The following is a 26,700-nucleotide window of genomic DNA, read 5'->3' as shown; positions in this document are numbered from 1 at the left end:
GATTCAGCGAGCAGGGCGCCTTACAGGTACGACGTTTCCTTTTTGAGGACCTGGCTATTACCCTTCCACTACGGTGGTCGGAAGCCATGAACATCGTCAGGATCATTATGCTTGTACAAGTGTAGCAAGCCATGTGAATGATGCGGCAGGCCGTAATGAAAAGCCTGGGGCCTCGCAAGCGTCACAAAGCTTCATAATGCCGGCACGTTTGGTTCTCCACAACTCGGAATCCACGTCGGCGAATTCAGGAATAATGGCGGACGGTGAAGCCGAGACCAAGAAACTTGGCCTAGAAGACAGCAAATATGATGATACAGCATCGAATTATGAGCTACGTGATGAACAAGAGATGGGTAAAGATGCAACATTTACTTTGGTCACGTATAAGAAAAAGCGAGCAGAAGGCATTCGGGTTGTGTTTCGCCCAACAAGGGAAGGTACTACTTTTTGGCAAATAAATCCAAACCGAGTGTCTGCCGAAATAGCTTCCGCTGCCAAAGAAAAAGTACAGTCTCTCAGGAAAAACAGAGATGAAAGTTTCAGTCTCAGCGTTGCTTCCTTAGCACCCACAAAACATATTTTGATGCTCTCAAATGTAGGTGGCCCGGAAGTCAAGCCATTCATCCCGGAGTCATACACGCGAAACGTTGGGAAAGTAAGACATGTGTCTCTGCAGTATACAGACGAACAACTCCTAGACTTCTTGAAAGACGCAGGAGTTATATCGGCACGCAGACAGAAAAGGTATTCCCGCCAAGAAGATGAAGCAGTAAAGTCACATCCACTTCACACGGTAATTCTGACCTTCACAGACGATGGCCCTATTCCAGGAAGAATTTACCTGGGCTTCACCAGTCATCCCGTAGAAGAATACCTAAGGGCAGCACTTCCCTGCTATAATTGCCAGACTTTTGGGCACATATCGAAAACCTGCCGCAGCACACGTCGATGCAAAATCTGCTCAGACGATCATGACCACGAGGAGTGCAAGTCACTTCAACTTAAATGTGCGAATTATGCGGGGAACCATGCCGCCTTCTTCTCAGGTTGCCCTCAGAACAAGGCAGCGGCACAAATGCGTCGACATGAACTTATCCATGGAAGACAACCGCGACGCAATGAACCCGCCCCAAACCTTGAGATTGTTCATCCAGTGCAAGATCACCCACATCAGCGGGCACCGGAACCACCACAGCCACGAGAATCAATAAGCTATTCTTCCTCAAGAGAACAACCAACAGTGCAATCAAGAGACCAGTCAAGAGGATCACAGTCAGGCGCCTGGTCTTATGCATCAATGTTACGGAAACCCAGACGACAACAGGCAGAAAGTAATACACAAGAAAGCTCCAATATTCGCTCACATTTTTTTCAGCGACCTTACGCAGCTACTGCAGGAGTAACGCCAGCTAATAGCGAAAATACCACCGCATTGGTGACACAACTGATTTTGCCAATGCTTTTCGCAGCTCTTAAGGCAGTCCTATCTGCTCTGCCGGAAGCAAGCAACCTACCAGAAGTGAAAGCCTTGCTGCCTCTGGAAGCACTATTGTGTCAACCTTCCGGGCCGAAACTGCGGCAGGCAGTACATCAATAACCTCTACAAAAATGTCTCCACATTTCAGCGAAATGTCAACAGTTTTCGAAGGAAGTGTGCTGATTTTCGTAAACTGCTTGTGCAATACAACTTTCCAATACTTTGCATTCAAGAGGCGGGAATCAATGACGACTTTCGCCTCTCGAATTATGTGATATACAAGACTTCTCGTCAAGGTGCTGTTAGCACAGTGCTCCTGTACGTCAGAAAGGACCTACCATCTTATGAAATTCGCTCCAGTGACTCAGACTTCCCGGCATTCATCGCATGTCAAGTATCCTTTGACAAGCTCTGCATAACAGTGATTAATCTATATCTACAGCTTCAAACCGCAATTCAGTAGAAGCGGTAGTGGATATCTTCAAAACACCTCATTCTAATGTATTTGTATGTCGCGACTTCAATGCACACAACATCATCTGCGGCAGTGATCATTGTGATGCACGTGGTAACGTTATTGAGTGCGCCATAGATAAATTCAACTTCAGTGTTCTAAACGATGGGTCGCCAACATTTATTCGTGGATATAGATATTCGAGCTGCATAGATGTTACCCTGTGTTCACATAAGCTAGTTAATCGTGTGGGATGTTCAACAGATATGGAAACGTGCGGAAGTGATCATTTTCCCATCCTTGTAAATCACCCTAGCATGCACTATTATGATATCAGGCGTTACAGCAGACTAACCAACTGGCAAGCTTTCCGGTACCGCCTAACGGATCAAATTATTCAACATGCAACAGTGGAAAGATTTACAGAACTTTTGCAGCTTACTATGAACATATGCACAAAGAATGTCTCAATTCCAAAAGATTATGCTGCAGTTGACGGAGAGTATGAACACCTAAGAGCCATCAGACGCCGATCGCAAAGAGCGTACCCACGCAGCGGAAGTTTGGAAGTATACAAAAACGCTCAGAAAATACACAAAGTAATGCGCGGGCGCATGGAAAATTTAGGCAAACGGCGCTGGCGCGATTTCTGCGGCACGCTGTCTCCCCACACGTTTGTCCCACGAATTTTTCGAGTAATTCGTTCTTTAAGCGGACCTGTAACACAGAACTTCCCATTTCGTTCTCTCGCTGTAGCTCGTGACACGTGTGAGATAATAGTCGCAGATGAATTTTGCGAGCTCATTTCCAGACCTGCTTTTTCATCGCAATGTGCAGAATTTGATATTTCAGTAGTGGGAGCTAAGCAGAAAATTACTGCTTGCTACTGCGCCCAACATCCTCAATTATATCATACTTTCACATTAAGTGAGCTTCAATGTGCAATTGCATCATGTCGCCAAAAATCTGTTACTGGGCCTGATGGCCTTACGTACAATATGCTAAGAGACCTCGGACCGACAGGTACGCCAGACGTGTATAATGATTTATGGATAGAAGAAACTGTACCTGACTCTTGGAAAGTCGCTCGAATCATGCCAATGTTAAAACCAGGTAAGACGCCCTTGTGCCTTGAATCCTTCCGCCCAGTTAACGTGACAAGTTGTTTATGCAAAGTAATGGAGAAAATGATTGACGCGCGACTTCAATGGTGGTGTAATTAGGCGAGTGTGTTGTCCAATTACTTAGGAGGTTTTAGAAAACATAGATGCACAATGGATGTAATATTAGGTATAATAACCTGTGTGGAACACAAGCGTGCACGTAGAAACATGACGATAGCGGTATTCCTAGATATCAAAAGGGCATTTGACACTGTTAGCCACGTTCATGTTCTACTAAGTACGTTGCAACTTGGACTGTCTGGCAGGTCCTTGCGATGGACTTCTGCATTTTTATGAGGCCGCAACACATTTGTTCAGACGGGTGAAGGAAAGTGCTGAACATGTTGTCAAACAAGCAGTACCACAGGGAAGCGTACACAGCCCCCTTTTTTTAACTGCGTCATGGCTGGTTTAGCAAGAAGACAGCCATCACAGGTAAAGTTTTCACTGTATGCAGATGATGTGTGTATTTGGACATCTAGGTCTAATGCTCAATTTTTTCAGATGGCATTGAAATACGGCATAAATATAATTAACCAATTTTTGAGGCAGAGAGGAATGGTTCTATCACGCGCAAAAACGGCTCTATTACCCTTTACTCGGAGGCAGTTAAAAAATTTCCTTCTTAACCTGGAAGGACACCCTCTAATGATTGTCACACAGCATCGATTTCTTGGCATAATACTTGATAGGCAGCTATCCGGGACGCCCCACATAAAAAAACTCGAAAACGAGGTCAATGCCATAGTGACTGTACTTCGCAGACTTGCAGGCACATCATGGGGCGGATCAGTATTGTCCATGCTGACTGTTTACAGTGCATTAATACGGCAAAAAATTGCATATTCCGCTCCCATCTTACACGGACTTTCCCACCCGTCAGAAGAGCGCCTTCAAAGACTTTTAGCCAGAGGGCTACGCATATGTCTAGGAGTCCCACGAGCGACTTCTAGCTACCTTGTAATAGCTGAGGCTCGCCAGTCACCATTTCCAGTTATGTGACTACAGAAACATGCCGACATTATTTCCATCTTCAAACACAGCATAAAAGTCACCCATTGGCTCTAGACATAATGAAACGATATGAAAGTTATGCTCATATAGAAATTCGACAAAATCTTCACGTACTGCCAAGAAATCAATTTTGGAACTCAGACGTCGAATATCCTCCATGGCTGTTTACACTTCCAAAAATCGAATTGTGAGTAGACGGGATATCCAGAAAAAAAGACATGTTCATTCAAGCTGCTCAACAACTAGCACTTTACCAGATATAGATGTGGTATTCAGGATACACACACGTCTATACAGTTGGCTCCAGCACAGCAACCTCGTCAACGTCATCATTCATTTTACCGCGCCTCAACAAACAAGAATCATTTAAGTTCTCTCGTGCGACTTCGTCGACAACAGCTGAACTGTTCGCAATCCTATGTGTGATAAAATTTATATTGTCAGTAAGATATGCGCAAAAATGGGTAATTTTCAGCGATTGACAGGCGGCTCTAACATCACTCTGCAACAAAAAGCTCACAAAGGCAAGCGCAGCGAAACATGCAATAGCATTTCAGTGGATAAAAGGGCATTGTAACGTTCCTGCAAACACAGCAGCCGATGAAGCAGCATGACAAGCACGCCTCAAAGATAATGCAGTTGCGCTCCCAATATCAAAGACTGAATTGCGTTGCATTATAAGGACAACGTCTTTCAAAATGTGTAGAAACACTTGCTTTGACCAGAATTCAAAGAGCTCAGACTTATACCATATTGTTACGTAGGAAGACGCAGATGAAAAGCTATGTGCAAGTATATTTACAAGAAAATACGCTGCGCTTGGCCAAGAGGCAACAGCCCGCGCTAGCTTTTAATCGCTGTCGTCGTCTTCTTACTGCTCGGCTCTTCGTCATTGGAAATACTATCCCGTAGCAATATTGATCAGTTCATTGAATTAAAATTTTCATTATCATTAGACAGAACTATAGAAACGCTTATTCATCGATTAGGGCTAGGCACTGCCTACACAAAGCATTTCTTACACAGAATCGGCTGTGCGGAAACCTACGAATGTGATTGTGGATTTGTAGACGAAGATATATATCACCTCCTTCTAGATTGGTCTCATCACGACTCACCAAGATGCCGACTTAAATTAACCCTAATTAAATTAGATCCCAGACCTTTCAGTTTGAAGAAATTTTTTGGTCCTTGGCCAACAACGTCTTTGAAGAAGAGCGCTTTAAAAACACTAAAAACTTTTCTTAACGACAGCAGCATTCTTGGACGTTATTAACGCTTTTATTGTTCCTTTCATTTCAATGACGCTGTATATATGCATGTGTTTGTGAATTATGTTATGTTGACTGTTCTGTTGTGACTATACGTGATAATGCATTTACACGACGAATGTACCACCCGCTGAATAGAGACTGTGTTATTAGGCGACAGTATCATTTGTATTTTTGAGACTTTTATCTACATGACTATGGAGACATTTACCTTGTATATTGCATGTACCATGTGCTTCTTACGTCATAGCCTTTCTGGGAAAACGTTGCGTCATAAGTCCTGGTGCTTGTGTGAAAAGATTATTTTATATGTTATCTTGAACCCTGTAAGTTGTATGATGGAACCATTCATGAGCTAAGGAGTAGCCGGCGCCTTAAATTGTGCGTCAACATCTCCTTATATCAAGTCAATCAAAAAAAAGGGCTGGAAGATTAGTCTATTAATGAGTGAGTTATGGAGAAAAGAAAAACTGCCTCAGTACTATCGGCCAGTGCCAGAACTGTTTAGACATCGTTCAATATTCAGTTATCCATCGCGATCAGCTAAAGGCATCTATCGTGGACAAATCAAGGAAATTTTTAGGCACGTAAGGCTCACGAAATAGGCAGCAGAAACTCCCGAAACGCGCCGTCGAGGCGTGCCAACTGAGATGCGTGCGCCTCTTTTGCTGTGAAAGTGAGCACATAGTGGACGGTATTTCTTTTACCATTTTTAAATGAGAACAGCGCGTTATGAGCTAAGTGCCATAGAAAAATCCGGTTTCGCTGTCTTCCGATTCGCCCGTGAACGAACATTTTTTTGTGTGTATATATATATATATATATATATATATATATATATATATATATATATATATATATATGTATATATATATATATATATATATTGCTACGGCATGAGCAAGGCGAGGAGAAGAAGAAGAAGACGTGAGCTGGTGCAGCCTGAGGACGCCATCTTGACTTCACCATCAACCTCGTCCCTTGAATAAAGCCGGTTGAACATTAATCGTAACAGTTTTGTGGTGGAGGTGCGGGGTACTTCGACCAAGACGACAGAGCTGCTGCAGCAAGTGCCACGCCGGAGCCGACGCCTCGCTTGACTGCCTGCAACGCCACTTGAGATCCCGATGTCCCACAGCAGCGACCAACACCCTTCTCTGGCTGCTCCAGTGCGAACAACCGGTGCCTGGATGCATCAGATGGAGCCCCGCCCTATCTCTGGAAAATTCGGCGAGAACGCGGAGGAATGGCTCACCCACTACAGCTTGTGAGCAAGTAAAACGGCTGGAACTTCACGACTCAGCTCGACAATGTGGTTTTGTTCCTCACAGACACTGTGCTAGTGTGGTTCGAGAACCATGAAGATACGTTCACAACGTGGGACAGCTTCGTTACTCACCTCACAGAGTGCTTTGGCGATTCCACCACGAAAAGGAAGCGGGCGGAGCAGACATTGCTTCAGCGCGCTCAAGTCCCAGGTGAGACCTGTACTAGGTATATAGAGGCGATCCTGACGCTTTGCAGGACTGTCAATCCTCGAATGTCCGAAGAGGACAAGGTTGGACACCTTCTCAAAGGCATAGCCGAGGATGTTTACAATTGTTTAATCGGAAAGGAGAGTCTCGCCTCGGTCGCCGACCTCATCGAGCATTGCCGCACATTTGAGGCCTTGAATCTGCGCCGTATCACGCCAAAGTTTGGAAGGCTAGCAAATGTCACAACGGTGGCAAGCGTTGACGAAAACGACAACTAAAGTTTTCAGTTTGACCTTGCGGCAACTATAAGGCACATTGTCCGCGAAGAACTTGAACGACACACCAAAGAGGCGGATGTTGAGCAGCTTGGTTGCGCTTCCAACCAACCTCAAGAACATGCATCTGCTGTGTCAGCATTGTCTGCCATGCCAGGCGTTGCAAACTGTCGAGTCGATCAGCTGCGACAGCACCGATGTACCTTTCCCAACGACATGACGCACGATCAACGAACTCATCGAGCTACCACCACGAATCGGAATTCGGAAGATCGCGTTTATTATTCGCAGCGTCCCAGGGTTGACTCCGAGGCATACAACGTCGGTCGCGCATCGCCTGTGTGTTACAGCTGTGGCGCCTCAGGACACATTGCTCGTTTTTTGTCGCCGGCGCGAAAAGACAACAACATATGGCCCACCACCAACTTGGCCTAATTTTGGACGTGGTAGTTATGACGACCGTTGGCCGATAGACCCTGCAAACACTACAGGCGCGCCACTTGGAATACCTTCCGTCAGTATAGTAGAAGGAGTGGCTCGCCAGCTTCAGACCGCAGCCTGACGCCCCCAACCAGTCGCCAACGCCGTTCACCGTCACCACGGCGACGTGCTACGTCTCCACCGCCGTCGGGAAGCTAGCCGGCGCGGCCGATGGAGGTAAGGTCGACGGACAGTCTGCGTCTCTGCGAAATACTCCTCTGCCTGTTATGATGGTGAAGAACAAAGTGCGTGTGTTAATAGATAGTATACCTGCAACAGCATTAGCGGATACTGGTGCTACCGTTTCCGTCATGAGTGTGACTTTCAAAGAGAGGCTGTGTCGGAAAGTTATGTTCCCGTGGAATGATGGTGTGACGTTTCGTGGTGTCAATGGAGAGTGCCTACTTCCCCTTGGTATTTGTGTTGCAAGTGTTTTGTTCGGAGAAGACGATCTTAAAACAGAAGTTCTCGTACTACCGCGATGCACTCATGATGTGATTCTCGGGATTGACTTTCTTCAGGATTGTGGTGCGCCCGTTAACTGTGGCACCGGCGAAATTACTTTGAATAGCGCGCTTCTCGCCACCCTTGCCGACACATCCTTACCAGTGATAAAACTATTGTGTTGTTGCGAACGATTTGTTGCTACCACTTTAGTCGCTGTCACGTATCCCTGTCAATTTCGCTGCTGCCGACCTTTCATCGTTTGACGCGCAAGTCGAGCCACTTACGTCGAGCTGCGCAAAGAAAGATGTACTTGTACCACGCTCTGTCGTGAGAGTAGTGAATGGCGCCTCAAATTTGTGGGCTTTCAATTGTTCTTGCGTCCTTGCCGTTCTGCCGCGTGATATGAAGCTCGTTGAATTTTACGAGATTACTTACAGCTCCATTACAGTTCTAAGCGACGAGGAGCAGTCTCATAGATGCGATCCCCAACGAAGCATTTCTGAAGAGCAGATCCTACGAATGATCAACAAGGCACTGCCCTCACATGAGCGCCCCGCTCTCGCACAAGTTTTGTGGGTACATCTTTCTGTGTTCGATTTCACACAAGGCGACAAGCAGGCTTCACTCCCGCGTTCTCGTGCTCACCACAGAATGGACACCGGATCTGCGCACCCCATTCGGCAAAAGCCTTACCGCGTTTCTTGAACAGAGAGGACAGTTATTGCTGAACAGGTGAAAGACATGCTGCGGGAAAGTGTTGTTCAAGAGTCTTCTAGTCCGTGGGTAGCACCAGTAATCTTATTAAAGAAGAAGGATGGATCATGGCGGTTTTGCGTTGATTACAGGAAACTGAATGCGGTCACCAAAAAGGATGTGTACCCGCTTCCTAGAATTGATGATGTCATCGATTGTCTACCTACCGCTGCCTACTTTTCATCACTGGATTTGCGATCAGGGTATTATTGGAAGATACCCATGCACCCAGACGATAAGGAGAAAATGGCCTTCGTGACACCAGACGGTCTTTATGAATCTAACGTTATGCCTTTCGGCCTTTGTAACGCGCCAGCAACATTCGAACGATTCATGGATACTATCCTCTCTCTGATGGGGGCACGACCGCGAGTACGCGGCGTGCTCCCCATCACAGTTTACACAGTGGAGAGCGTTCTCACAAGCTTCAGTTCATGGACACTGCATTTCGCACATGTTAGGCGGCCCCGACAGCTCTGCGAACTGTGGCCGAAACGCTGGCATTTGAAACATCGAAGCGGATTTGGCACGTACGGCCTAACACGGAGCTTGATGTACCCGGCCTTGATTGACTCGGGCAGGACACTTGAACCAAAGGTGATTATTAAGTGCTTCGTCTGAATCTCTTTACCATCTCGCCTCATCTTAATTCTTCTGACATTGCCACATTTTGTTCGCTGAAACCCTCCAGGAGTTCCGCTTCAGTCAGCTCAAGCAAATCATCATACGACACAACACCGCGTGTGGTGTTCATTGTACGGTGCGGGGTTACTGTTATGTAGATCTCCCCATATGACACTAGCTTCGGTAGTTCGTTATATTGCTTCTGGTCGCGGAGCTCCAAGAGGGGGTCACCGCTTGCCATCCTCGAGGCTTTGTAACCTGGACCAAAACATCAGTCAAGGACTTTGACACAAGGAACGGCGAAATGGTTCGCACTGGTTTGTCTGACTTTTCAGAGTGAATAACGGGAAAGCGGGGGGAGTTTTGTATTTGGCGTCCGAAAAACTGGAATAAATCTTCGGTGCGACCTCGTTTCTGAGGGCGATCAGGAAGTGGGGGGAAAGAAGTTTCTATGAAAATACGAAAAAAATTCGGCAACAGCGCTGGCCGGCCACCACGGAGCTCAAGGAAGGGACGCGGAAGAGCTTGCGTACAAGTCTGCACGACGCCAGTCGTACGCCATCACTATAACCAGATATGGTGTACCCAAGGCAGGATAGCCACACAAGTTTAGCCCTTGCCGCCAGGAAAGGAAGTAAAAGGAAGAGAGAAGAAGACATGAAAGGTCAAAAGAGAGAAAGAAAGACGAAGATTTGAGTAGAGAGAGACAGGAAAAGGCGACTGACGTTTTTCTCCAGGTGGGTCAGTCTGGAGGGGCCGTCTATGTGAAGCAGAGGCCAAAGAGGTGTGTTGCCTCCACCGGGGGGCCATAAAGGCCCAAACACCCAGCATTGGCTCAATCCCCAGGATACCCCTTTCCCCAGACATGGCTAAGCCGCGCACGGCTACACGCGGGAGGGCCCAACCCTCGTGTGCTCGGGTTCTTGGTGTCGCAACACCCCAAACGCCTGCTGACGCAGACACCCCTGCGGGGTGGTAAATATTAAGGCAAGGTAAATACAGAGAATCACAACTTATCCATAAATTCAAGACACTGCAACTAATAGGCATAAACGTTTCAAAGGGACCTTTACAAACTATTCGCTATGCTAAGTTTCAATTTATAGGCAACAACATTTGTTTGGCTGCTTAGTGGTTTTTCTTTCCCTTCGTTCCTTTCCTTTTTTCCTTTCTTTATGTATTGATTGCAGTTCAGCAATGTTTTCATTTATTTATTCTTTTCACGAGCACGGTATCGTGCCGCTCCTTTTATTATCTCTTCCAGAAGCACGACAGCCCACGACCACCAGTGAAGCGGGTATTAGAGGGGGGCTGTTTCAGTTTCAGTTCCAGTTTATTCAGACATACATTGCCAGGGTTGAGAGGACTAAAGGCAGATGAACTCTGCCTGACTAAGGTCCCTCCACTCATATATTTGGTCAGAAGCAGTGAGAATAAAAAGAAAAGAAAACGTAAAGACAATGGCTTTATAAATTAGAACATGCTTAAATTTTTTTTTTCAGAAATCAGAAGTAACATCGCGAACAGGCATCTTATATTGTGTAACAGAATCACAATAATGCAACAGCAAACACCCATAACAAGAACAAACGCGTACATCACTGACAACATATGAAAAAGTACAAGATTATGCAAGCGTTATAGAATGTGTAAGAACCATTCCTAGCAATTTTTAACTTTTAGAGAATGTAGCAGAGTACAAAGGTTATACACTTTTTTTTTTAACACAGGAACTTATTTGCACGCACTACCAGAGAGTAAGTACATTGTCGCATTCTTCCTTAAACTGTGTATTGAACTACATTTTTCAATAAGTTCATGGATCTAACTATTGTGGCGGAGGTTAGGTATTAGGTAGTGCAATGTTTGATTCCCGTAAATGGTTCTGAATAGCGGTATTCTAAATCACTCGTGTCGGAGATCATAGGGAACATTAGAAAGGTAGCAATGAGTCATACAACTATTCAAGTCATTTCCAATTTCCTTGCGAATATACAAGGCGGACTCAAGGTTATAAAGTTGGTTAACAGTAAGTAATTTAAGCTTATAAAAAATTGCGCAGTGTGTTCAGTTGGTCCCAGATTATCTACGCAGCGAACAGCTCTATTCTGTACAACTATTAACCTTTCAAGGTTCGTTCTTGAAGTCGCACCCCGGATTAAGAGACAGTAATGGAGATGAGAGTGAACTTATTAGTAGTATAACTGGAGCTTTAGCCAGTTTTTACCAGATACCTAAGTTAATGTAAGAGAGAAATTGATCTACACATACTGACATATACTTTGTTGATTTGCGGTGTCCAAGTGATGTTTTCATGAAAAAGTACACCCAAGAATTTTAACAACGGGACACGCTCAATGTAATTATTGTTATATCAAATAGAAATGGTCCAACCTTCGCACTTATTTCTGCTTTTGAATTAAATATGCTTAGTTTCACTAACGTTTAATTGTAGCTGGTTACAGTCAAGCCAGTATTAAAGCGAGATAAATAAATTGTTCGCCGCATTTTCTAAATATCTTAACGGCTGCCAGAAAAAAAGCAAGCTGGTATCGTCCGCATACAGAACTATAGAGGAAGTTTGTGGTACGGGCACGATATCATTGATGTAGATAATAAAACATAGTAGACCGAGTATAGAACTTTGTGGCACACGAAATTTCAATGGCTGTAGCCGAGATTTATGCCCGTGAAGAGACGTATACTTCAGCCTGTCTGTTAAGTAATTGCGTAACACTTTTTAGAGCCGCCGCACAAATGCCATATTGTGGCCAGTTTTCAAACAGTATATCGTGCTGAACAGAGTCGAATGCTTTTCGGAAGTCTAAAAAAATTCCTAGGGTGAACTACTTGCCATCAATATTTTCTTAGCTCTTTTTTTTTCTTTGATACTAAGTGAAGCTGTTTCTGTGGATTTTTTTCGCGAAAGCGTAATGGTACCTTGACAATCAATCCAAGTTCATCAGGAAACTTGGCTAGTCTTGGTTTTATAATGTGCACTAAAACCTTTGAGAATAAGGGTAACACCAAAATCGGTCGATAATTGTTAAGATCATTGATAGGACCACCTTTATACAAGACCGCAACCCTAGCTGTCTTTATGATAATTGGAAAAATGCCTGTTGATAATGATTTGTTACAGATATGCTGCAAAGGTGCTGATGAAAGGTGAGCAACGAAAATAATTGGAGTAGATTTAATGTCATCATTACCGGCAGCAGTATCTTTATTTAGCGTCTTATGAAAAGAGTAGATCTCTAATTCACTGCAAGGAGATATAAACATGGAATTCGAAGTGAAAATTGAATTCTGTAGGATGAATATGCACCTGAAGATAAGAAGTCGGGATGTAATTTATCTGACAAAATCTATTTTCTGTATTTAACACCATCAGTAATTAGTGTACCCGGGATGCTATTCTGCTGTTGACCAATAAGTAATCGTACTGCGTTCCAACATTATTGGGTCATCAGAAGCAGCAATAAACATATTCTTGTAATATTCACATCGAGCATTTTGAGATCAGAGTTTAACTTGTTTCGAATTTTCTTATATTCATTTAGAAGAGATTTTTCTTTTAGATTAATAAACTGACGGTACATAATATCACGGGCTTTTATTCTCTGAATACCTCTTCTGTTACGCACGGTTTTCTACATTTTTATGTGCATTTCTTGCATAACTCAAGGAAAAGCTCCTTCATAGCAACCTTTAGCATTTTGTGGAAATATGTCGTATGAAATGGCTGTGGTTTCTTCCTCATAAATATCCAAACCAGTCGACACACTCGATCATCGAGTGAAAAGCAGAGACACATTTGAGTAAAACTACGATAAGGATCTGGTGTATTGAAAACGGGGTGTATTTTGTTTTTTGGAACAACACAGATACAGAATACAGGTAAGCAGTCACTCACATCGACTGAAAAAATGCCAGGAATAACGTAATTTTTATCATCAATAATTACACACGGATCAACCACAGTTTCACTAATTCCTGTTATTCTTGTTGGCGAACGTACAACATTTGTAAAGAGTATGACTCAATTATGTGTAGAAATTTACCAGATTGTAAAGTGTCCGTTAGTAAGTCAATGTTAATATCCCCAACCAGGACAATGAGAAGCATTGCGGAGAAAACATATTCAAAAACAGACGCAATATATTCAAAGAATGCTTTTACTTCACCAGAATGTGGGCGATAAATTGAAGCAATGCGCGCTAATACCAGAAAAATCCGATAAGGCATCATAGGCAATAGCATCCTTAATCTAAAATGAAGTTCGTCCACCTCTACGATCTGATCTATAAACACCCCCTGACATATAGCCCGAACCGTGTACAACATCTTGATGATTCTGAAACCAAGTTTCCTCAAATGCTGTAAAGGTAAGATTGTAATCAAGGAATTCAAAATATGCCTCTGTTTCACGTTGCTTGTTTCTTAAGGTTCTCATAATTGTGTAGAAAACTCACATGTTATCGCTTCCTCTGCGAAGGGTACGTACTCGGGATTTAAAAGAAGAAACATCGTGATACAAAACATTAGTGAAGTCAGCCATCGAAAGCAGCAATCATAAGAAGGAAAATATTAAGCGGTGCGATCCTGTGACCGCTCAACAAATCTTATCCAGGTCAGCTTCGCAGTTGATGCGCACTGCCCGCTGGCCAGATGCCTTACGTATGAAAAGCTTCCCATCCTTTTGCCACGCGAACTCGTAGTGCACTTGCCGAGCCTTTGCTTTCATCATGTACAGAAGTTTCTTATTCTGCGGAGTTAAATTGTTTCTGAAAAGTATCGACAATTCAGCACATGTAAGCTAGTTTTTCTTTGCCATCCATTCATCGCGCATGACACGTAATGTCAAACGAACTAATCTTACCGAGTTTTTTCCATACTTGGCAGGCAGTCAGTGTAAGGCATTAAAGTCGGTATGGGTCACCTCAGGAAGGTGAAGTTTATTTGCCAGTTCATTCACCCTAAATGGCAGTCATGAACTTGTAGATTCTTTTACTGTATTGTTCGAGGGCGGGGACCTGTTAGTTTAATTCAGACACTTCCTGATTCTTCTGAGATGATTCTACCATATCGACGCTTTTCCCAAGGCTTATGATTTCTGCAGATCGTGTTCTTTTTTTCATTGCTGCAAATGCCATGTCGTACTGTTCATACAGATGCCGAATGGAGTGTTCCCTTTTGTCGAATGTTTCCTTAATTGAAAAAAGGGCATCCATCCTACTCTGAATTGCAGGTAAGTGAGAGAATTTTCGATTAATTCCAATAAGCACCTTCTGCAGTGCTTTTCCATCCCGGAAGTTACCACTTGCGCATTGAGTGCTACGGGCAACTAAGATAAGGCTTGTTTGCCAATTCCATGTTCTTTTTGACGCGTCATCTTTAGCCTTGAAGGCCATTTCGCTTATGCCCGAGCATGTTCCCAAATGGTAACTGAGGTTATATTGAGAACGCACAACGTTGCCACCACCACTGAGCATTTGCTCAGTGGTGGTGGCAACGTTGTGCACAACACAAGCGGCCGTTGTGCACACGGCTGTTGACGCACCGGCTGACACACGGCCGTGTCACCGACCTTGTTCACAGCACTCCTTTAGGCCCAAACGATGAAACGTTCCTTTCCTTCGAGCGCTTCCTAACCTTGGCCTCTTTAGAGCGAAGGACCGATGGAGGAAGCAACAGTACTCTGAAAGCTCCCTTCACCCGTCCTAACGTAAGGATCGGTTGCCGCATGCCTGGGTTCGAAATTATCTCCTAAAAGCTTTACGCGAACACCATTACTCAATAAAAAAATGTTGTATCATCGCACAATCTTTAAATTGAAGTGCTAATATAGAGAACCGTGGACGCTTTCTTCTAGTTTTGTTTACTAAACTTAAAAAAAAGTAGCGCCTTCCAGTACAAAACTAGATGTGCTCCAGCAACGCTGGCACACCGGCGTCGTGAAACGCCTAGCAGCGCTTCCATGCCACACGCGTGACTGAAACGAACATGCCTGGCAAGACGTACCGTGCTTGCGCTTCTCCACAGGTGGGCGACAGCGCGCATGCGCAAGCAAACGTCACGTGATTAGGCAGTCAGGTGAAGCGCTCGTACATGGCCAGGAGCGGCGTAAGGACGCATGAAGGTAGCTTTGGAGCTACCTTATGCTGAGGAAGAACCAAGGAAGCCTTCACCGAGGGCCCCTCAGTAAGGAAGCTTTCAGAGTGACATAATGTAGCCTCACCGCAATGAAGGCTTCCTTACTGAGGTAAGGAAGATTTAATTGTTTGGCCCTTAGTCTCATTTCTATATCCTCACTGCTAACACCAATTCGGTCGTTGCCGCACCCACCCACCCTTATGAAAATGAAACATGAGTTTCAGTAGAGAACTTTATAGGTTCCCAATGTGACGCCAGACATATATAAGAAATGCATCGTCTAATGTTTTTTGGCTTCACAAGTACACCAGAGACCCAAATGACAATGCACCTTATGATTTCTGATGAGAAGAGTATACAGCTTTTTTGTGTTATTTGTAATGTCAAAGTACATCATATATGAATGTGTACGATCGTGAAAAATTCTTTGTAATGCGATAGCAATAAATGGCTAATGTGGCTGAAAATCCGGTAATGTCGGTTTGAGCATACGATGTACAAAGAGGTTACAAATCTTCAACCTTTCATGGGAGTCGAACCCACTACCTATGGGGTAATTAAGGCTACGAACACACGACCTTTGGTGTTAATTAAGGCACAGTTAATTAAGACAGTTACATTAAGTTTATTAAGACAATATAGCTAATTAACGCACTCGTACCAACGAGCCTTAGTGGAAGTTGAACCATTGACCTTTGTTGTTAATGAAGGCGATGTTAATTAAGGTGTTGTTAAATAACATATAGTCAATTAAGACACTCGGACCCACGACCTTTCTTGCTAAATGTGGTGTTAATTAAGACACATTTAATTAATATATAGTTAAAGAACATGATCCCATGATCTTGTGTGGCAGTCGTGTCCACAAACTTTGGTGTTAATGAAGGCGGTAATAATTATTGTACAATTAATTAAGATACACTTAAGATCACTCGGACCCATGACTATAGGTAGGAGTCGAACCTATGACCCCTGGTGTTAATGAAGACGATGATAATTATTGTACCGTTAATTAGTATATAGTTAATTAAGGCACTCGGACCCTTGGCCTTTGGTGGTAGTAGTTCAGATTCATCGTTATGGGCAGTCTAAGAGACAAAAATGAACAAAACGATATAACACAGCGGGAGCGCCAAGTACTCTGGAAATGATTCCGATTTATCAGGGCTAGGCACTAAACAGCGACGTCACTTCCTTTTCTTTTTAAAGAGCACTGTGAGTTCGTGTTACTCCGTTATCACATTTGGTAAACTGTGCAAACATATAACGTATGCCTTGTTCTGCGTAGTTTGATTTCTCGGCTGTGTTACTTGTCTTTAAGTGGCAACCGAGAATTGTGCAGATTGACATGATCATGACAAGGAAAACTGTGCGTAAGCTGCAGCGTCTATTTACTGGAACGCACTGTAGTACTTGGTTGCAAGCACATCGTACGCCAGCGCACATTCCTGGCACATACGACATAGGACAAATGCACGCTGCCGAGACATGTGGGCTTTTCGAGGAATCTTCGTGGGTCGCACGATCAACACAGAAGGTACGGTCCACAGGAGTGCAACCCGCGCACATTAAACACACTAACACGAAAGCAAGATTTCTAAAGCGGTGTAAGCTGCGCCAGATGAGCAGATTTGATGCTTTCCGTCTGACACTGTTGCAGCGGGCACTGAAACATTGCGCACTGAACATGTGTCCCTCGGGGATCGCGTCAACGATGTCTGAGGCTATACAGTTGATGTTAACGACCGCAGGAACTTATTTAAAATGAAGTGACCGCGCAGGTAGCATGGGAAGGAGCGAAATACGTAATTCACGGGCTTTAAGAGAGGTAACCGAAGTGCAAATCGTTCGAATAACGCCACAGTGACGGGTTTCCATAGGAATAACATTTTCTGATCTCGAAGGCCATGCTTTTGCTGGCTGCAGATAGCAGAAGCGACTCAAGATTGAAAATGCGTCATAGAATTTCTTTCTATGCTAAGCTATAGCTTACAATGTAGACTTATCTGTGGTTCTGGTTGTCTTACAACAGCTATGCGCAGTGAGGCAGCTGCACAAGTCCTCAGATGACGCTAGCCGAGGCGTTGGCCGACCCCGTGCGACCTGTTGATGGCACCACCCACCGCCCCATTTCAAAAGGGACGCTCTTAGCATCCATCCAATTAGCTTGCCGCTCTGTTTACAACGACTCGGTCGGGTGTGCGAGCTGCAACGATGTGCTTGTTTGATCGTTTGTTTTGTGTTTGCTGTAATGAAATGTGACTTAGTTCGCGTGCGCATAAGTGCCACACACAACTTGTGTCTCGCTGCAAACTTGCCTTATGAGTGGCGCGCCAGCCAAATGTGGACAAACGATGTTCGTGCCGTGGGGCGCGTTCCCTTTGTCTCTCGTTGTCGTGCAAAGTTTGGCGGACGTCGCAAAGAAATAATGCTTATTGTTAGCGTGCCACTGCTCGTCCACTATGCACCGGCATGTATGCTGGGAGTAACATCGCAGCACCGGCAACTTCGAGGGCGCTTCGCGACCGCGTCGTACCAATAAAAAGGTGAGTAACCGTGCTTTTTAGGTGAGTAAACGGTGAGTAAACGTGTTGTGCGTGCTTCTCGTGTGGGCATAGAGTGCCTTGCGAACGTAGCAAAGAGAACTCCCACGACAACAATGAAACCTATGCCGATGCTTGCTGGGTGTTAGAGTTTAGTTACGCCAATTTGTTTCCATAATGCAGAATTCAAAATCTTGATAAGCGTTTTCTTCCGATGAGAAAGATTACGTTCCGAAATAAACGTGTTGATCGGGCGCGCTTGTGCGTGAGCTCCCGCTTTTCTGCTGAAGTCGCATGATAACGGCTCATCTGCCTCTTGACCGATTCTTACTGCAATGACGTTTCCTCGCTTATAAATGATTCGACGTTGTAAATATTCTCTGCTTACAAAGCTTTCAGCTTACGAGCAGAATTAGGGAAAAAATCTAAGCAATCACAGCGTGCGGCTGGCACAGGTTTGCTTTCAAGGGGTGTTGTCATAACTTTGACGCAACTAAACGTTGCAGGGGAAAGTTGCTTAAAGTCATGAAAGAAAATCTAGAATTGTCATGTAAACAAACATTCATGTAATGCGCTGCTGCTGCTGCTGCTTGCGTGTACGCAAGTTTGCTTTGTTGAAGGGGTCCCTGTTATCATGACAATCATCGGTGACTTCGACTTTGTGCTCTGTTATCCGCCGTGATTGTTCAGTGGCTACGGTGTTAGGCTGCTGAGCACGAGGTCGCGGTATCGAATCCAGGCCACGACTGCCGCATTTCGATGGGGGCGAAATGCGAAAACACCCGTGTACTTAGATTTAGGTGCACGTTAAAGAACCCCAGGTGGTCGAAATTTCCGGAGTCGGCCACTACGGCGTGCCTCATACTCAGAAAGTGGTTTTGGCACGTAAAACCTATAATTTAATTTTTTTGTGCTCTGTTGCCACCCTGCACCAGTGCAGGCATTGTTTTCGTGACTGGTTTTACATGCCCCTTGCATGTGTTCGCCACGTGACAATCTTACTGTATCACATATATAAGTTAACACATAATGCTCTTTTTAGTGGTGAAGCCGTACGGCTTCACCTCTACACTGTGGGACACTGTGGGACACTACACTGTGGACACTGTGGGGGGTCACGTGACCCCCCACAGTGTCCACATAACCCGTGGCCATGGCTGCAGCAGCACGGCGTGTATTCTGGATGGACATGTCAGGTATGCATTGAGTGTACGTGTTCAAAAAAGTAGGATCTCGGTATCATTAGTGGATAAGTTTATCGACATATTACTTAATGCAGCTTGCTAAATAGGCTAGGAAGGTAATTGGTTGGAGTAAGTCTCAAGTCCTAAATAGGCTAAATATTTATACAGCTTTATTCCTTCATTAGGAAGACATGAGAATGTCGCCAGAAAACTGCTTTGACGCGCACATTAGGAAGACGTTTCATGCTCACAAGAAAAACACTCATCATGAATTTAACAGAAAGACGGTGGCCAATATGTTTTAGAATGACATTAGGAATACGTCTGAAAATTCCAAAGAAATTCATCAGATAGTCTAATGGCTGTGATGTCAAAACTCATAAGACTTTCATATGAAACTCATCTCATATTTTCTTAAGGGCTTGTTACCCCATCTGCCCTTTAGAAGAACCCTACCTATATATACTGCGCCGAGGAAAGCATATGCCGCCCTGAAAACCAAAAGTCCACCTGTGGAAACGTTGCTCCTGCTTTGTTCTTGTTTTACTCATCGTCTTGAATTTCCATCTTCTGCTTTCCCCGTGTTTTCTCTGCAATCCCACATTGATAACGCAGAAAAAACCGTAAAACACTTTTTATTATAATTTCTGTATTTGCAGTCGCGATCGTTTTCATTAAGTCGTACGATGGAAACATGCTCGAAACAACGATATTAAGAGCGCGATAGCAATTGCAAGCTGGCATTGATGTGAAGCACACGAGAGGCGCGGCTCTAGCTGTCAGAAAATATCTTGTGTAAGAAGCCGATGAACCTTCCGTTCATCCTTTCTTCAGTCTTCAATTATTTCTAGAATTATAGATACGTGCTTCCGCAGTTTTTCTGTCAGACTGATATATCGAGATACAAGACAAGGCGTTCTTTTAAGCGAGCTAACTTTTGAAAGCCACATGATGCATTTGCACGTGATACACAATTCAGCGTGTTGCAGTAGCCAAATGTCTGTTTTTAATGCCGGAAGAACGGCATTTCCAATGACACAGGGATACCACAGCACTCAAAGTGCTTACATCACAAACTCGAACGCGCACGAAAGCACTCATCGGCGCCGCCATGCAATTAGGGACACCACGGCTAGCCGCAGGCACACCGTTCCGCTCGTAGCCGTGAATGCACCGCCGCTTGTTGGCGTGAACTTTCGTTATCTGCTGCTAGGCATAGAACAAAGCGCCAACACCTATGTAATATAAAGACTTCGATCCTAAACAAAAGTATGGTGCAGCCAATAAAAGCCGACTTTTAATTCTAATGCAATAATATTTAGTAGTAATTTTCACCGCAAGTTGGGGCGACATGCTATATTTCGAAGTTTCTGCGCTATCTTGAAATTATAATTCCTATTTAAATCGCGATCGGCTTGCTCAATCTAGTCACTATATATTATGGTCTTTTCTTTTCCAGCTACACCTGGTGACACGTCCTTGTTGATGGTCGGTCCTATTACGTAAATGTAACAATTCTAATTTGATGTATGCGATGTAAAGCAAACAAGGTTGCCTGTCGCCGGCCATGTTCTCACCGGCCATGTTGTATAACACGGCAGCCACAGCGATGGGCCACGATGCCTCCGCGTGATCAGCGTCGTATTGCTCCATGATGCCGACGTACAGGAAACCCGATGACCGAGCCAGGGCACAGGCGAGGCAGGCCAGTAGGCAGGCGATCACTGCCACGTGCCAGCACTCGTGCTTCGCTGCCTTTTGGCGCGGCGCATTCGCGCAAGCCACGCCCGCGCAAGCTTCCATGCTCGTGCGCACGCCTGCAAGATGATCGATGGTGATATGCGACAAGCGACATTGCATAGCTAAACAAGGTAAGAAATTGGCGTAACCACTCGCAAATAATGTCTAAGTTATCGTGCACTTCAATTACGTTTTTAATGTGTCTGCATTTAATTAGAATTGTACAATTGCAGGGGTTCTTTTGCGGCTTTTTTCCGTAGTACATTGTGTTGAAGTTCCCCGTCTAGCCTAGCAACGTGCGTTAAGTTCCATGATAAAGAGACGACGTAAAGAATAACAAATTGTGTGGATGCATGAACATATAAACGAATAGTGCGAAATATTTCGCTGTAACACGGAAGCGTTTTATTCCTTAGCTCGTCTGACTTTTCCCAAACAGAAACTGGTGTACCCGCATGCTAGTGGCCCGCAGTGAACCTTCCCAAGCCGAAGGCATAGTGCACATATTCAGCAGCCGCAGTTCCTGGATTAATCTACACAGTAAATCAGCAATGAAGTGTTAATTACCTCTAAAGTAATTGAACTTCGTTTTTAGAATTTCCACCGACGTCTTTGCCGTGCGCTACAGAACAATCACGTAACAACGCACTCGAGGGTGTCTCCAGCAGCGGTTCCGCCGTTTCAACAGTAGGAACAACAGGTCGTGGGAATTATAAGAACTCGAGGCATGGCCTATGCTGGCAGGGGCTCCTTAGCCGCGGAAAAGCTGCAGGGTGCGCGCTGTATTCCAAACTACTTACACGAATGGCGACCGAAGTACAGACGTATAGAAGCTCTGCACGGCTATAAACTCCGCTGAATATTCTTGCGGTCACAGAGCAAGCACGAAGAGCGAAGCGAGTTACACTCAATAGAGTGTTTTAGTTGAGCATGTTTACGCTCCGCTAAGCAGCTAAGCAGAGCGGAAACACGAATCCGCATGCGCCGTCCGCTTAGCTGTAAGCGGGATAGCGGAGCGAGGAACACGGTCCGCTTTGAAGCTGCCTAAACGGAGCGCGGAGCGTCGTTCCACTATCACTGCTAGGGCGCCGCTGTGAAGCCACATCGGCATCAACAGCCTCATAGTGACCGCGATTTCGAATGCAAGATGGCTCCCTACAGTGTGAACGTGGTTTCGGCTTCGCCTTGGTCGGTTTCTTCTGCAGCGCATAGCAGGCCCCGTAAGTGGTTCCGCATTGACGAAGAGTTGTGTTTGTTGCGCGAAGTAGCAGCTGCCGACCCCTACCAAAACACCGCAGCATGGGAGGAAGTACTTCGAAATTTAATGCTCGCCGTGATGAGACATTTCACTATTCGTGCTATCAAGGAGCGTGTGGATCGCCTCGTGGGGTATTTTTACGAGCGAGATAACGTCAACCTAAGGAAGTGAGTGCCCTACTTTTCACAGTCATGTTTGCGCACTTTATTCAGCATATGTGAAACGCACAGTCGCAACGTCACCTGATCTTGTTCTCCGTAGGTCTGGCACCGAGGAGCATTATGGAGAAAGGGAGCAATTGTTGCAAGAAATCTTAGATTTGATGAAGAACGCCGGCTATGTGCCTAGAACTTTGCCGAGAACGGGCAATGGCACAGGGCCGCGGCTGCATACTACATCGGCGCGGTCGGCAACAGACCGACGGCGCCTGGTGCGGCAAATCAGAGACGCGGCCACGGCATCGATGACCTTGTCAGACGGTGGCGAGACAAGTGAAATACAGTTTGCATTTGAGCCCTTGTTTCGCCCACCTTGCGCGCCCGGTGTACGAGAGCGTAACGGTTCCCAGTCCGCGCTGCTTAAATGTACACGCGCGCCCGCGCCGTCTTTGATCACAGTGCGAGAGCACTGAGACGTCTAGTATTTGTCCATGGCTCCAGCCTAGTTTGCTCAGCTAAGTTATGTAACACTTCTTAGAACCATGCAAATACTGAGCCCGCCTATTGTTCTGTACCATGCAGCCAAAATGTTGCACCCATCAGTTATTTACTGTCAACAGAGAGAGCAAAATTAGGATTAGATTATCACTAGACACTCAATTTTAGCTGCTGCTGTTCCTGCCGTTTTGTCTCGGACCAATTTCGGCATATATGTTAACTTCACTCATGTTTGCAAACACAAAACTATGAAAAGCCAAGGTAACTGGCAGGGCCAATAAAATGGAATTGTACTCCTTCTGAATGTGCATTTGCAATATTATTTTTAAAACCAATAAAAACGTTTGGTGTCATCCCTGTGCTTTGTTTTTTCCCCTTGTATGTAGGTGAAGATTGTGCATCAGTCTTGTTGCTGTCAATGTACGCCAGCCACGACGAAAACACAGAAGAGCCTTCATTGGATCGGGTGTGCTACACTCAAGAAGGCAATGGGGATGAAGCCAGCACGACGAGGCCAAGTCAGCAAGTGTCGACAGCTGACCCGTCACGTAGGTGCAAAGAAAGTGATAGTAAATAGTTTATTAAGTAATTCACAATTTGTACTGCAGGCTCCTTAAAGCACAGTATTTTTCTTTGTCTGAGCGGGGGAAGAACACACGGCAGAAGTGCAATCTGAATTCCCTGTTTAATTGGTTAACCTCCCTGCCTTTCCTTCTTCCCTTCTCTCTCTCTCTCTCTCTCTCTCCCTGTTTAATTACAGTCATGAAGAAGGTGCGTATTTGTAGAGACATGGCATTGACATATCAGTGTTTATTCATGTGCACAAAAAGTTACCACTGTGTACCACAAATTAAACCATGTCATTCCCGTGCAATGCCAAGCACTGTGCAATATGTTCAAATATCAAATAAAAGGAAACAAATACAATGTAAAATGAAGCACTAACTAATGCAAGTGATGAGAAAGTATGCTCTAAATTTGATTCCCTTGTAGCACTGGACACCACCCAAGGAGAGCAGGCCACTGAAGAGAATGAAGTGGACGAACAAGCACAAGGGCCTATTTAACTCAGAACAGACGGCGACAAGCACGCGCTCCTCAAACAGGTACGGCAAAGCAAACTACATTGTTCGAAAACTGATGACAGGTGGCATTGCAGCTGCACAAGACTAATATTGTGTTCATTAAGCCGAAGTACCTGCGGTTAACATTTTCTGAGCCATTGAATTGTTTCTAGTAATAACAGCTTCGTGATTTCGTGGTTTCCTGTCTGACTGTTATGCATATATAACAATTCAAGTCTTATCTAGCCAAAGTAAGTGGTACCTTATGCCAGCAGTGTTATTATTGGTGTCTATTCAATTAATCCAACTATGTTTCTTTGCACCTTCTGCACTTGTGTATGGTGCACAGCACCTCGCTCCTTGATTGTCCTAGGCACAACAGCGCACCCTGCATGCCCTGTCGTCGACTGCACGAGGTGCAAGGCAAGGTACTGCCACAGGGCAGGCACCCTTTAACATTCCATAGACTAGGAGGAGCAGAAGTCATGCCATTGCGCAAATACTATAGAACATTAATAACAATAAAGGGTTACAAGTGTGATTAACAAGAAGGCATTTGCAAGGTAGTGTGGACAGACAAGCCACAAACCAGTTATGTCAATGGTGAACACTTTAAATAAATAAAAAGCAATGAAGCACGGAAAAAAGATTTCGCGACATGCGTCTTAAGGTGTGAGGCCAGTGGGTACCTGATGGCTAAAATAGGCCATGTCAAAAAGAAAGTATAAAAGATGTAGTTCAAACAAATAACAGTTTAGCAGATAGAACACATTGTTTTAGAACATATAGTAAAAAATAATAATAAAAGTAAAGAAGTGAACCTAAGGACTGTATTTGCGTTTGTGATTGATGTGAGTCAAAACAATGGGGATGTCTTGAGATAAACGTAGTTTGATATTTCTTCGCTACTTTTCAGGAATTAGAGGCCTGCAGGGTATGGGGCTGGAGCTCCTGAATGGGAGAGAGGAGAATGATTTCACCCTTCGTCAAAAGGAAATTTAACTCCAGCACCGGAGGTTGGAGTATGATGAGAGGCGCCAGGCCTTGAAAGAAAAAAAGGTCGCTCTGTTTGAGGAAAGACTCGAAAAACTGGAAACACAGTGTAAGAAAAATAATGAATGTATGCTTGAAAACATAAAAAGTATGCTCGCGCAGCATGAAAACAAAACGCTCAGCCTCCTCCAACAGCACAGCTCATAAGTTTGGCTAGTAGGTGTGCACTCATCTTTCAATAAGGCTCTACAGAGAGACACGCACGAGTGTCTTTGTCATTCCATGCCTGTCTTTCTATGGGACTGTTTTGAAAAATGTATAAAATAAAGGGCTTCTGCTGTGTTGAAGAAACCCGAGTAAGTGTTGCGGCCTCAAATATTCCCCCAGCTGCGGGGGTTCCACTCCAAAATATTCTGAGACCTGGGAACCGTACATGCAGGTGTGACAGTTCGCAAAGATAGCACCAACTTTATATATACGCCAGACATTTTGCTGGCGTAACTTCTGATTTTTTTGAGAATCTAGAAAAGCAAACAACGCTGCTATTTTTCCGAAGCCCCACTCAACTGCCTGCCTCACAGTGCTCATCCTTCTGTTAAAGGCAAGCTGCTGCGCGGTAAGGCTAGACCCGCCATAAGGTTTTAGTAGCAGAGATCGTAAGGGGTAGGCCGCATCACCGTAGAGGCAAAAACTTCGTCCTTTCCTAAGCTTCTCAAGTTTCTGGGACGTCTTGCTCCTTCGGAGGATACCTGTAATGATAGCACAAAGAAACATATTACTAATTAGAATCACATCTGATAGCTTTTAGTAAATTCTTGCAAAGTGCGTGTGTAGCTTGGCCACCATTAAGTGCACACACATGCTTAGGAAACTGCTTTCTGCATAGTTTTTTGATGCACATCTATTTATGCAACAAGACTAGGTTTAAGATATTCCATCTAAATAATTTAACTGGTTTCTGCCACAGTATCCGACAATCAGACGTGGATATTTCCACTATTCCTTAGTGAATGAATGCTCTTTTATGGGTATTATTCCTCATGAAAATGTGCGATTCCCTGTAAACATGTGCGCTTACAAAGAAAACCAGTTTATGGCACAAGTGTTAATCGGAACATGCCATTATTTTAAAATGTTCGCCTTGCTAGGATTGATATAACCACTTTCTTGCAGCCACATTAATTGTTTTATTGTCATGTGGTTCAATACCTATTTATCTCACTGACCACCTGTGCATACAACACCAAACCATTAGAATACTCGCATTCAATTATAATATTATAACAGCAGCAGTGCCTCTTCGGTGTGTCACAGCATTAGTGTACCATCAATTACTCACCTGTTGAAATATAACCTTGGAACTATGCTGTTCATATCATTGGATCAGCTTTACACCACGATGCGTATTTTTCATTGTTCTTGACATCACTCCCACTACCTTGTCAGAAAATTTTGAGTGCTCTACCATCTCACCATAAACACTGGTCATAAGGTAGTACACTTGAAAACATTGTTTAAAATTTCCTTAATGGTATGGTTGTTTTTTGTAATTTTTGCTTATTTTGTCCCTGTGATACAAGTTCACAGCTATTTCACAATTTCTATAAAATTTGGCAACAGTTCCCAGACAGCTTGTGCTCTCAGACCTTTTTTAGTATACTTATTATACTATT

The 26,700-nt window shown here is 44.4% G+C and overlaps 1 protein-coding gene across 2 annotated transcripts in view; it reads right to left on the bottom strand.

Annotated features, from left to right (window-relative positions):
* LOC126524512 (monocarboxylate transporter 13-like) overlaps positions 1-26,700 on the bottom strand; it is an 84,059-nt gene that overhangs the window by 17,746 nt on the left and 39,613 nt on the right. Inside the window, exon 2 of one of the 2 annotated variants that reach the window (XM_055067345.2) lies at positions 20,894-21,133. In XM_055067345.2, the coding sequence (XP_054923320.2) occupies positions 20,894-21,119 (226 nt within the window). In that variant the 5' untranslated portion in view covers positions 21,120-21,133. Of the gene's footprint in view, positions 1-20,893; positions 21,177-26,700 lie in introns of those variants that run through there. The other variant, XM_050172812.3, reaches the window with a different exon arrangement.

The sequence above is a fragment of the Dermacentor andersoni genome, chromosome 3, assembly GCF_023375885.2.
Source record: "Dermacentor andersoni chromosome 3, qqDerAnde1_hic_scaffold, whole genome shotgun sequence".
NCBI classification, from domain to species: domain Eukaryota; kingdom Metazoa; phylum Arthropoda; class Arachnida; order Ixodida; family Ixodidae; genus Dermacentor; species Dermacentor andersoni.
This window is presented reverse-complemented; position numbering and strand designations above follow the sequence as displayed.